This window comes from Notolabrus celidotus, chromosome 23 (assembly GCF_009762535.1).
Source record: "Notolabrus celidotus isolate fNotCel1 chromosome 23, fNotCel1.pri, whole genome shotgun sequence".
NCBI lineage: Eukaryota > Metazoa > Chordata > Actinopteri > Labriformes > Labridae > Notolabrus > Notolabrus celidotus.
This window is the reverse complement of record NC_048294.1, coordinates 11351512-11363880: the sequence shown is the minus strand read 5'-3', so window position 1 is coordinate 11363880 and position 12369 is coordinate 11351512. Positions and strand designations below refer to the sequence as shown.

The following is a 12369-nucleotide window of genomic DNA, read 5'->3' as shown; positions in this document are numbered from 1 at the left end:
ACAGACTGAAATTAATACTAAAGGTACAATATGACCCACTGAAGCAAAAAAGACTTTCAAGTAGGACACAGATTTTTGTATAAAGAGTTGTAGAAACCACTGGCAGTGGGCAGATGCCAGGTGAAATGATCAACAGAATGCTGAACAGACCACCTTTTTATAAAATACATTTTCTACAGCCAAAATATTTGATGTGACACATTTGATTTTTAGATAAAGCAGGATGAGTGTTTTTGTTATAGAAAAATACAGAACACAAAAATCAAGTGATTAGAGGAACTGCTTTGTCCACAGGGGGAGCCAAAATCAACACACACTTCAAAGTCCCTCAGAAGAGCTTTAAAAAACATTGCTTCTACATTAAAAGGACAAAATCAGCTAGAGCTAAAGGTACCACCTTGGCCACAGAGGGCGCTAAAATAAACAGAAACCAAAAATTCCTCTCAGGAGCTTTAAGCCTATTTCTGTTTGTTTTGGGATTTCGCAACCATTTGGATTCAAGTAAAGATAAACCAATTTCTCATTATCGTGTTCAAAATAAGGAAATAAAATGTATGGATGCATGTCCTCTTCAGGCTTCCATACAAAAAGAATTTAACATTTTAAACATTTCAAAAAAAGATGCAACATAACAGCTATTGAGTTGATTTTTGTACATTGATTACGGTTTGCCACCAATGCTTTCAAATAATATTTTATGTTGAGGACTTGTAATTTGAAGAATGTATTTTAACGTTGTTGTAAATTAACATTTTCCACAGTAAAATAATCGAAATGCTTTACCCAGCTGTTATGTAGATTCATAGTACGAAACATGAATCAAGTCGTTTCCAGACAGTTACAATATTTAGTCTCTGCTTTTAAGTTATTGCATGAGTCATAATAATATAATATATTAATAAGAAAACATCATGCTGAAACAAAATATTTAAATGTTAAATATTTTTTTATTTTTTTGTATATTTTGACTGTAAGTGTTTACTTGCTCAGCTTTTGTTTAAAGCCTTTGAAAGTAGTTTTTCACATCATAAATATTTATCTACAAATTCAAATATTTGATGATTTAAGCAAAATTAAGTGTTAAAGTTTGCGTTGGTCATTTAGTAAGAGTTAAACATCAAGCATTGCTTAATCAGAGCTTTTGGCAACAATGCCAAAACATTTAATTTCCAGTCCAAACGTTGCTAAAATCCTGATTGGTGCTTGAGGGTATGTGACATCAGCTTAGATTCCCACAGAGCCCTGCCCACTTCCAATAATCAAGAGGAGCTCAGACAGAAACACAAACATAGAAATAACCAAAAGTATTTAAATTTGGCGGATAGTCTCGTGTTCTTGCAGCGTCTTGTTCCTCTGAATGAGAAGCTAATTGAAGAAACAGGTTTTCAGGCTCTTAAAGTTAAAGATCTGAGTTCTTGTTGTACCACAAAAGCAATACAATACAGTCCTTTGATGGATATGAAGCTGTGTATCATTCATTATTTATCTGACAATAGACGATTGCGCTGTGTTTGTTGTTACAAGCTCTGGAGGAAATTAGACACACCAATGATAACACACTCGAGGGGGAAAAGTTCCTGAAACAGATTGATCTGTTCTTAGACCAGGTCTTTTCTCTAACTTTTTAAAAGCATGTTTTTCCTTCTTTAAAAGAAAACTAGAATTTTAAGCCTCAGTAAAACATTTCATGGCTTGTTAAGAACATTTTTTAACACCGTGGAGATCCTCCAAATTCAGGTTTATTACAGCTGGCGGACAAATTGAGGGCACAGAGCAGAGCCAGTCGCAATCGTCTTATCTCCTATCTCGTCCAGGCCAAGATCTCACTCCGCAGTTTGTTCCAATTATCCCTCAGTGGAATAGGAAAAATGGTTGAAGTAAATTGGCTGGACTGGATCGTTCTCAGATGTGGACCAAAACTGATACAGATGGAAATATAAGAGAGAGGATCGAGGAGGGAGAGAGGGAGGGAGGGAAGACGCTTGATTGGAGAGGAGGAAGCTTTCCCAGAGAAGGCCATAAAACTGATTGATGACTCCCCTCGAGGAATGTTTCCCCAGGTGTGCTTTTGTGAGTATGTGTGTGTGTGTGCGTGCTTGAGTCTATTTGTTACAGTAAAGTTAGGCAATGCTATCCTTGGACGCAGGACAAGCTCAATAAGGTAAATTGAGGGGTGAAATTGCACGTTTATGCGTCAATATTAAACTCTGGCAGCATCAACACAAAGTCTCAAGAGGTTTCACTGAGCTGAGATTAGGCTGGAACTGAATTGATACTATCTAGTGAATAAAATAAATAAATAAAGCAATTACTTAGAAATCTCTCTTAAGAAAATGATAGAAGAAGAATGTTTAAGAGCTTAATAAAACACTTCAGGTGGTCCGTGATCTGTGCTTCGACTGCAAATTGTTGTGCCCTCAGGCTGAGGGTGTGCTAAGAGACTCAATAATAATAATAATAAACCAAATACCAGGGAGGTGTAATTATAAAAGTCAACATAAGCTATTAAACGTGACAGAATAAGAGCAGATTTCACAATACAGGTGTCTATTTGATGGATTAGCCAAGCTAAAGAATGTGCAACAAAATGATTCCTGATTAATTTATTAGAAGGGATTGTGATATGCAATGTGTACAACGATAGTTATTTATATGTTCACGGTGTGCATTTAATTTGAAACCAGTAGCAACATGAATACACTGAAAGAGAGCTCAAATGTATCTTCTGATATCACAATTACATGCTTCTCTGTTCATCTTCTCATTATTTGATTAATGGTTGACTACATTTAAAAGAATAATCACTGAAAGATAAAGGTTTACTGAAGAGGTTTAAATAAATAAGGCCAAGACCTCAACACATTTTCTCAATCAATAAAAATATAGGGAAGTCCTGCAAGGGTGATCATTTTTATCCTGTGCATTCAAGCTAAAAATCTGGTGCGAACAAGTTCTCATCTTGTGCACTCAAGTTTATTATCTTGAACACATATATTATTATATTGTGCACAAAAGTTCATCATCCTGATCACATAAGTTTATTATCTTGAGAACAGAAGTAATTATCTTGGGTGCACACTTTTATAATCTTGAGCACATACGTTTTTATCTTGTTCACACAAGCTTATTATTTTGAGCACATAAGTAGTTATCTTGAGCACATTATCTTGCATACAGAAGTTATTATCTTGACAACACAAGTTGTTATCTTGTGCATTAGTTTATTATCTTGAGCACACAGGTTTATTTCCTTGTGCTTGTAAGTTATCTTGTGCACTCAGGATAATAGCTTATTGATTTGTGCCCACAAATTAGTTTTTTTTTTCCACACAAGATAATGAACTTGTGCACACAAGATAATTAGCAAGTGCCCATGAGTTATTATCTTGTGCAAACACAATAATAAGTTGTTTGGCACCAACACGCCATTTATTCTCACAACAAAAGATGAATAGTATACCTCCAACAGCTACCTTTGCAGTAACAATAAGCTAAAGAAGATGCTGGAACACAGAAAGCAATGGTTTAGCTAGCTGTGGGAAAGTGTTTCCACACCACAGGGAATAATGTTGTAGCTATGATCTAGCTAGTAAAGCATAACAAGAAAAAGAAGACGTACCTCAGAGATCCCTGCTCGGTCCTGTACAATTTTGCATCTGTATTACAAATACGACTGTATGCTGATGACACTGATGCAATAATATGGTACTCTACATGGTTTAGATCATCAGAAATTATTGTGAAAAAGCAATTTATACAGGAACTCAATGATTTGGGATTCACAGTTTATGACATCTCCATTTCTTCATTACAGAAGCAACGAAGCAGCATGAATGATCTGGAAAAGAATTCAAATGCATCTCAAAGCTCTCGTGAGAACTTCAGGTTCTCATAATTTTTTGGGGCCTCCTGTGGACAAAGTGGAACATCTAATCTCTTTGATGATCGGGTCCTTTTCATGAGTAAGTACTTCTCTCCTGACAAAAAGTCTCATCCAATCATATCACTCACAAGGACGCCTACCCTGTGGCAGTGTATACAGCAGTACAAATACCCAATACTGAAATGATCAATCTTTACACTGATGGTCTTGTTAGACTTCGTAGCTCCTAAAGAGGCATCAGTAACAATTTCACTTTGTATCAGAACCAGTTCAGAACTCTTCAGAGGAGCTTTAGGAGCTCTAAAGAGCTTTTCAGGTAATTTTTCCAAGCACTGAAAACATAGGAAATGGCATAGTTCTCCTCACAAATTGTATGCAGGTAACTATGATGATTTGTTTATTTGTTTTTATGTAGAGATGGATGTCAGTGAAAAACACAGCAGTTTTGACTGAAGGCTTTGGCTTTGAAACCTGGTTGGCAAAAAGAGCAAAGAGGGAATTTCTCATGGTTGCCATGAATCAAAGTCAATGTTTTGTGTTTTCCAAGTTTCCCTCACTTTGTCTCATGAGTGTTGACAGGCGCTGGATGGAGAGCAAAGAAGTCAACCTGCTGCAGTGTTTAAGGGTCAAGATAAAAGATCAGAGCAAAATGTACGAGTGCTTCACCTTCTGCTTATGATAGTACAACAATACTTTATAATGCAACTACACCCCCATGATGACAAATCGCTAAAAACACTGAAATTCTTACAGGGATTTCATAGCCTCAAGGTCTAAGACACACAGCAGGGATCTTCATTGGAAAATAGCAACCACCTGCTTCTATATAACACGTTTTTGTCCCTTTCCATCTTCTCTGAAGTTGAGCCATCCCACAAATATCAACACATTACGTTACCTTTTATTATCTGACTACAAAACTATTATTACATCCATTTGTTGCAGCATGCTCAATAAAAAAATTAAATCTTTATGTAATCAGAAATGAAAAGCTTCCCTCAGGGTCCAAACCACTGCCCTCGCCAACACTTAATCAACTGCCAAAGAATAATAGGATTTAAAGACTGGATTTGTTTGCAGGGATGCTTAGCTGGAGTTTTATAATGAACTTGTTCCATTAATCAACAGGTGTTTTTCAGACATTGATCATTAGATTCAGATCTGATTCCCTCAAATATTCCAAAATCCATTTGAGACTCATCACATTGTGAAATTTGGTAAACGTAGAAAGCACTTTGATATTTTAGAAACACCTGCATCTGTAGTTTGAGTGAAGACAAAACAAAACCCAGTGTTACAGCTCCAAGAACACACTTTCACTTTCAAACTATTTTGCTATCCGACCAATGCAATTAGCTTGTTGTCTTTAGGAACAACACTTTTCCTGAGTCACTTTAAAAAAGCAGTTGCTGTAAATGTTATGCCAGTTTTTACCAGTTTTTCGTCTTTGAAAGCTGGTCTCGAAGTGTTTAATATCAAATTTCAATCGTATTGAGTATCTTCTTATACATTTTACAAGCTATTTCCTGAGCTGACATTTTTTTGGAATTTAGCATGTATTACACGTGAAGATTTGACTTGTAGATTTAAAAATGGCTGGATAAATCCACAGTTTAAAGCTCCTGTCAGTAACTTTTAGTCTGTGTTGATTTTGGTGCCACCCTGTGGACGAAGTGGTATTTGTTGATTTTGTCCAATACATACTAAATTAACGTTTCTTCGTGAAAAAAGTCATCCTGCTCTTTTTAAACCTTTAATGTATCACTCATAAAAATCTTTAGGTTGGAAAACATGAAATAAAGCTACATAGGCAGCTAATCACTTCATCTGACACCTACCATCGCTAGTGTTTTTTGGACCTTAAATATAACTCTATAGAAACAGTCTCTCTTGTTGTTGTTGGGCTTGTTTGGTTTTTTAGGTCATAGAGAGACATCAGTATTAGTTTCAGTTTGTTTGATAACCAGCTAAAAACTCCTTACAGGAGCTTTAATAATAGTTTTGTAGATTTGTAATACTATATACACTACCAGTCAAAAGTTTGGACACACCTTGTCATTCAATGGTTTTTATTTATTTTAATTATTTTCAACATTATAGATTAATACTGAAGACATCAAAACTATGAAATAATCTGGTTTGGCCATAATCTGGATTACAAAAGTAGTCAAATAGGGCTATCCATTGTGTACTAACCCTACCTCTGAACAACACAACTGATGGTCTCAAACACATTAAGAAGGCAAGTCATTCTACAAATGAACTCTTGACAAGGCTCATGTTAATTAGAAACCATTCCAGGAGACCAAAAGGGGGCTACTTTACAGAATCTAAAATATAAAACATATTCTGGTTTGTTTAACACTTTTGTGTTAATTAAATAATTCCATATATGTTCTTTCATAGTTTTGATGTCTTCAGTATTAATCTACAGTGTTTCAAATAATTAAAATAAATACAAACCCTTGAATGAGAAGGTGTTTCCAAACTTTTGACTGGTAGTGTATACTAAGTGATAACATTTTGAAACTTGAACTTCAAAGCAAAAATAAGCAAACCAACATACAGGTTTATCTTGTTTGTCACAGCTGTTGAACACCAATTTTATTGAGCTCAATACTGCAATGAAGAAAATGTGAGTTTTTCAGCTGCAGTCAGAAATATCACTGGACCCAAACTGGTTTCCTTTTGCAGCTCTAATAGGAGAAAAAATGTTTCAGTTTAAACACACTTAAATTTTTAAATAACCAGTCAACATTACGCTACTAATGTACTTTTAATACACAATATTCAGTAATACACAAAAAAGTACTGTTACAAGTTTTAGCACTGTACCACTCTGTCTGTGCTGTGTTTGGCTCCTCAGCGCCCTCTTGTGGTTGGATTTAGCACAGCTGCTGCAGCACTCACAGACACCGTCATCCCCATCCACTGACCTCCACCTGACAGAAACAAAATACTTGGGATTATTTTTCAGTCACATATTTTTGAGGAGAAGTTCAGGTGAATGGAAAGTGAACTGACCTCCCGTGTATGAAAGAACAGGCCTTCTTCTCTGGGTCCTTCTTAGAAATGGGCTCTGCTTCCAGATTACAAGTTATAAAGATCTACAAGACAACAGAATGACACATCGTGAGGTAGTTTTCTTAAAATATTCCACATGAAAACTGGCTTTAAATGATGTGAAATCAGTGCTAACTGTGCGTCTGTGGTCCTTGTGGAAGAGGAAAGATTGGAGTTGAACGTGGAGGGTTTTGTCCTCGACTCTTGGCAGGAAACGGGAGCTTGAGCCGTGCAGCTGTGAGTCTGTGAAACATCTGCAGAGAACAGACACACCTTTATCAGATTTAACCTCTGACATCTGCATTTATTATATCACTGATCTGGGTTCATTTCATAGTCACAGGATGAAGAAGCTAGGCTGTTTTCTGTCGCTTTCATTTGAAGGATTAATTAGAGGAACTGCTGTAGACATTACAGACTCACCCCTGGTGGTCTATGAAGGGGTATCTGGGGTAGGAGTTCACATCAGAGGATAAAGTAGCCACACAGCTGTTAACATACAGACGAAGAGGAAGGTGATGATGATCCACAGAGGCCTCTATGTTGACTGTTTCACCCAGGAAGTAGACAGATGACCTTCTCTCACTGCTCCAATCATCTGAGGAACAATAACGGAAGACATTTTCTTAGTTGAATGGATTATTCAGGGACATTTTATTCTTATGTCCAAAAGAAAAACAAAGAAACTCACCTCTCATATTTATTGTATAAAATTGGTATTTTGAGCAGGGTTATAATCCAAGTTCTTGCATTAACATTTCTGTATATGTTACAAATAATCTATAAAGATATTCCCATACTTTTTTATTCATACCAACTACTATATTTCAAAGATATCTTAAAATGTACGATACGATATGGTATGGTACGTTACGATAAAAACGATGGGATAAGGTACGATGCGGTATGAAATAAGATAAGAAACGAAATGATACCATGCAATACAATATGATGTGATACGATACTGTACTGTAGATTAGGATACGATACGATACACTAATGTACTGTACTGTACATTACAATTCGATACAGTACAATTAGCTACTATATTGTACGATACAACTCGATTCAATATAATATGGTACGATACAAAGCGATATGACATATTACGATATGGTACAATATGATGCGATACAATGCAGTGCGAAACAGTGAGATACAGTGTGATACTGTTGGATATGTATCAAAGTGATACAAACACTGAATGTCCTGTGCTGCATATTTAGCTACCCTCATTGTTACCTGTGGTCCTTTTTCTTTTTAGCAATTCTGCCATTATTTTTATGATACCTTTACAACACGAGGACTCATCGAAGTAAAAAGATTGTGATTATTCGACTTCACTAAAACAAACCCACCTGTCATGAGCCTGAGCTGGAAGTCCAGGTCTAATAGCTCATGCTGGGTGGTGATCAGGGGACTCCAGGTTGGTATCAGCGCCCTGCTGCTCACTGTGTACCTACTGCAGAGGGGAAGGGATTATAACCAGGCTATGGTTAATTAAAAAGATAAGCTACATATAGGAATATAAATTACACAAATTAAATGTTGAACCAATAACAAATGGAAGTATAATAGTATTTCTTGTAGCTGCTTTAATGTTCAAACAGGTATTTGAATTTTATTGGACTTAACTCATAAATCGTTTTTCCTTCTGGGTTTGCTTCAATTTAGAGCTTTAAATTTTAAGTTCACATGATCCTCTCTATTCTATATTGAATTATTCATATCACAGCTCACTTCATGTTCTAGAAACTAAACACTACACACAGAAACACATTTTGGGCTCTAGAAAATATTGACTGTATGTGAATGCACCTTCTGTATTCACACTGAACTGGAACAGCAGTTTCTTGTGCTCGCAACATGTCTCCAGGTGATGATGGTGGAGAGTACACCAGCAGGTTGTTGTACACCAAAACACTTTGGGTAAACTGCACACAAAACATTGTCATAGTTAATCCACTAGGTGGCAGCATTATGCTGCTGTGATCGAGTCAATTAATTTGTTTGCACCTTAACCTATTATTTTTTATTTCAACAGGCTCACTGACCGTCATGCGACTCCCACAGTAAGTCAGCGGTGCTCTGATGATGAAATCCCCACTTCCTGACACTTTGGCTTTGCAGTGATGTTCCTCAGCAGCACCAACAGGTCCAAGTCTGAGGTGATCAGGCTCCACTGGCAGCTCCGGGTGGAACAGATGAGCTTTCATCACAACCTCGATGCTGTCCTCGTGACATTTCAACACAAAGGTCTTCTTCAGCTTGTGATCTGCCGACTGCGAGTTTGGGTTGTTTGTCTGTTTCAAAGAGTTTGCTTCAAGCGCGGCCAAATCAGAGAACGACAGAAAGAGCGTTGGGGTTTGGAAAGTGTAGCACAGAATGGTCTGTAACAGAGGGATTGAAGAGAAGACTAAAACAAGAAGCATTTTGTTGGAAAGTGCTCTTCTGATAACTTCAACATGTGGCTGTCAGCACAAACACACCTGACTCTAATCATTTCTAATCAGTAACCTGAAAAAAAAACACAGAATAGATACCAGAAAACCCCAAAGTTAAAAAAGTATTTTATTCACAATGAGAAAACTGTACATACTGCATTTAAAGGCTGCAGGTAAGGGTAAAAATACTGATATGTACCATATAATGCTGAGAGACGTAACAGCTGTTCCATTTACACAGATTATAACGCTGTAAAGGTCTCAAATACCACAAAGACATAGGGCCATAATCCAAATAGTGTTTAAAAAGATGTAACAGTTCAACATTCATATAAAAAGAACAGGAGAAATTAAAACATGTTCTAAATCCTGATGTAAACTTAAGAACCAGGGTTTGGCAGCAGATAAAGTGTCACTTAAAAATATATCATGTTCAGCTAAAAGCCTGAACTGAGGTTATTTGATTGTCTTCTGGTCGTCTGCTTATGAAAAGGTGTTCCTTAAAGCTCCCCAGCGTCATGCGTTTTCCCCTCTTCCTCTTTTGCTTCCACCTTGACCGATCCTTTGTTCCCCATGTCTCCTTTCCACTCTTCTTTAATACATTCTGAGCAAGCGGGAGAAAAACACAACAGGAATGAGAAGAACATTATTGATAACCCTTCTGTTTAATAGCCTTTCAGAAATAAGGATGAATTCTGTTTTTAATATGAAACTGTGGGAACTATTTTTATTCTGTCCTGGCTTATTTGATCACTGACTTCCTGTTTATTATAGAAAAGGAGAACTCTCCCACACATCCGGTTCTGATATCAAAGACACATGAGCTCACATGTTTTTGGTCACGTTAAGGAGACAGGGTCATAATGACTCATATCTCTATCTTAATATCATCATTAAAAGTTCAATTGTTTAAAGATAAAGACTTAGCTCATACGAGCCTCTATGTTAGGTGAACTGGTTGGTCTACCTTGCTCTGATGCCTCGAGCACGTGTTCCTGACAGAGGAAGTTCTCCAGCCTCTGGTCCTGATGATTGAAGTACCAGTCCTCCACAACCTCCTCATACTCCTCCAGCATCGTCTCACACTAAAAAAAACCACACAATTTTATGCATTTAAAAGCATGAAAGTTATTAAGATATTCTTATGTTACTAGGTAAACAGTTTGTATTACTTCCAGCTGGCATGCAGACTTCCCCCTACCTGTTTTTTCATGTCTGACACTTCAACTGAGGGCTCATCCCACAGCTCAAACGGCATACCCAAGTCCACTTTCACCCCTTTTTGGACCAGATTCTTCAGAGTCGACATGGTCTGACTGGTGCCCTGCAATACACACAAACCAGCCCACTCTTCGCTTTAATGTTTTCAGATGACAGACAACATAACAAGGGTTTAGCACAGATTTGTCCCCTCTCAGCATTAACCCTCCTGTTACCCTCAAATGTACTAACATCTTTTATCCTTGGGGTCAATTTGACCCCAGCAATTTAAACCTCCAGAAACTGATTGTTACCCAGCTTTATGTGTCAGGTACTTTATGTTTCTTTATTGACTACCTAAATAGCCCTTCAAATAAAATATATTTCAAGCATAAACACAATTTAAAGCATTCAGAAGGACTTTATTTGTAAAACAGAACATCAAACTGCTGCGAGTTTGTCATGCTCTCGTCGGCCCGGCCTTGTTGCTATGTTATCAAAACGTATGACACAGGACACATCATTGTCTTTAGAGACATGGTGGCTGGAAATATTATATCTCAATATAAAGGTTGGCCTCAATCCCAGCTCCTGCAGTCACATGCGGAAGTGTCCTTGGTTATAGTGACCTCAATATTATCCAAAACAACCAAAACAAATGTGTGTAAAATGTTGATATTCCTTATGTTATATACAGCTAAAACAGACTGGGATCAAATTGACACCAAGGAAAACCAATGCGTACATTTTTTTTAACAGGAAATTGGAACATGAACATTTTAATTTTTACATTTTCCCAGTTGTCCCCATCAAATTAGGAAAAGTCATGAAATATGAAGCCAAAAAAAATTATGTTAGTCAGTAATTTAGAGAGACGTTAAACATTGAATGGGGTCCAATTGAATCCAAGGATAATAGGAGGGTTAATAACTCTACTTTGTTTTAGCAGGGGTAGACAGTAAACATGGCAGATGACTTTACCTTGGCATATCGGAGGCTGCCTGGCCTCTCTGCATGAACATTATACTGCAGGATGCGTTCACAAATGTTGTCTATCGCCTCTGTAAGCCGAGTTTCCCTGTAAAAAGAGTACAGATGCATTATTAGAGTGCTTTGATATAGGAACAGTTGCAAGTCTTGCAGCAGTAAAAACAATCCATATCATGATACAGCTTATTCCACCACTCATGGGTTATCAATTAGATTATTGAGAGAAGCTTTACCACTCTAAATCAAATATGCATTACCAAGAATGCACTTACGAGGTGTTATATTTGATCTTTCTTCTCCTTTTGCCTGAATCCAGCACCTGTCCCATCTCCAGCACTTCTTTGGAGCGACCACTTTTCTCCAGAGCATCCTGCAACTCCACCGTCAGGAACTTACACACTAAAACATAGATATTAAGCTCATAAAACAAACAGTTTCTGCATTCATATGCGTGTCAGAGCCTCATAGGTTTGTAAACAGACGCTATGCAGATGTTATAAGCCATTAGGTTACAGTAAATAGCATCCTGAAAGCTAGCTTCTGTCACTTCATCGTCCTACCTTCACACTTATTCGGCAGTCTCTCGTCGTCCTGTGCCGTGACAAACCCGCAGGCAAACATTAAAGCTAGAATACAAAGTTTCATGGTGATAGTTTGTTCTTAAACTTGTAGGGGAAACTCAAAACTTCTCATCAGAGAAGCCACATCAACATTTTTGAAGTCGACTTGTAAATGCGCATGCGTGGTGTGTACTAACAGACATGAGTAGTCGAGCCCTGATGGCAGGGA

General features: G+C 37.3%; 2 protein-coding genes across 3 annotated transcripts; both read right to left on the bottom strand.

Moving 5' to 3' along the window:
* Nucleotides 1-6452: 6452 nt before the first annotated feature.
* On the bottom strand, nt 6453-9444 carry LOC117807617 (zona pellucida sperm-binding protein 3-like). 2 transcript variants are annotated; one of them, XM_034676953.1, is made up of 8 exons: nt 9001-9444; nt 8765-8880; nt 8305-8405; nt 7370-7544; nt 7083-7200; nt 6908-6990; nt 6719-6825; nt 6453-6579 (listed from the first exon to the last, which is right to left on the bottom strand). In XM_034676953.1, exons 1-8 carry the CDS (start codon nt 9376-9378, stop codon nt 6497-6499), a joined length of 1161 nt encoding a protein of 386 aa, XP_034532844.1. In that variant the 5' UTR covers nt 9379-9444; the 3' UTR covers nt 6453-6496. The 2 variants fall into 2 exon arrangements, with proteins under 2 accessions (XP_034532844.1, XP_034532843.1); XM_034676952.1 differs by having other exon boundaries at nt 8305-8408; nt 9001-9443.
* A 55-nt stretch (nt 9445-9499) lies between these two features.
* On the bottom strand, nt 9500-12340 carry cnpy4 (canopy FGF signaling regulator 4). Its single transcript, XM_034676954.1, has 6 exons — nt 12141-12340; nt 11853-11979; nt 11572-11668; nt 10592-10714; nt 10358-10475; nt 9500-9994 (listed from the first exon to the last, which is right to left on the bottom strand). The coding sequence occupies exons 1-6, from the start codon at nt 12223-12225 to the stop codon at nt 9891-9893; spliced, it is 654 nt and encodes a 217-aa protein (XP_034532845.1). The 5' UTR covers nt 12226-12340; the 3' UTR covers nt 9500-9890.
* Between the last annotated feature and the right edge of the window lie 29 nt (nt 12341-12369).

Bases quoted from the DNA above. Each gene is read 5' to 3' on its own strand.
- LOC117807617 (XM_034676952.1), bottom strand. From the start codon at position 9,378: ATGCTTCTTGTTTTAGTCTTCTCTTCAATCCCTCTGTTACAGACCATT. The intron at 7,545-8,304 runs GTGGGTTTGTTT...ATTGTTCCTCAG, and splicing joins CCAGCTCAGGCTCATGACAG to ATGATTGGAGCAGTGAGAGA. The intron at 7,201-7,369 runs GTGAGTCTGTAA...TGTTCTCTGCAG, and splicing joins CCCTTCATAGACCACCAGGG to ATGTTTCACAGACTCACAGC.
- cnpy4 (XM_034676954.1), bottom strand. From the start codon at position 12,225: ATGAAACTTTGTATTCTAGCTTTAATGTTTGCCTGCGGGTTTGTCACG. The intron at 11,669-11,852 runs GTAAGTGCATTC...CTCTTTTTACAG, and splicing joins AAGATCAAATATAACACCTC to GGAAACTCGGCTTACAGAGG. The intron at 10,476-10,591 runs GTAGGGGGAAGT...GGTTTTTTTTAG, and splicing joins TGTCAGACATGAAAAAACAG to TGTGAGACGATGCTGGAGGA.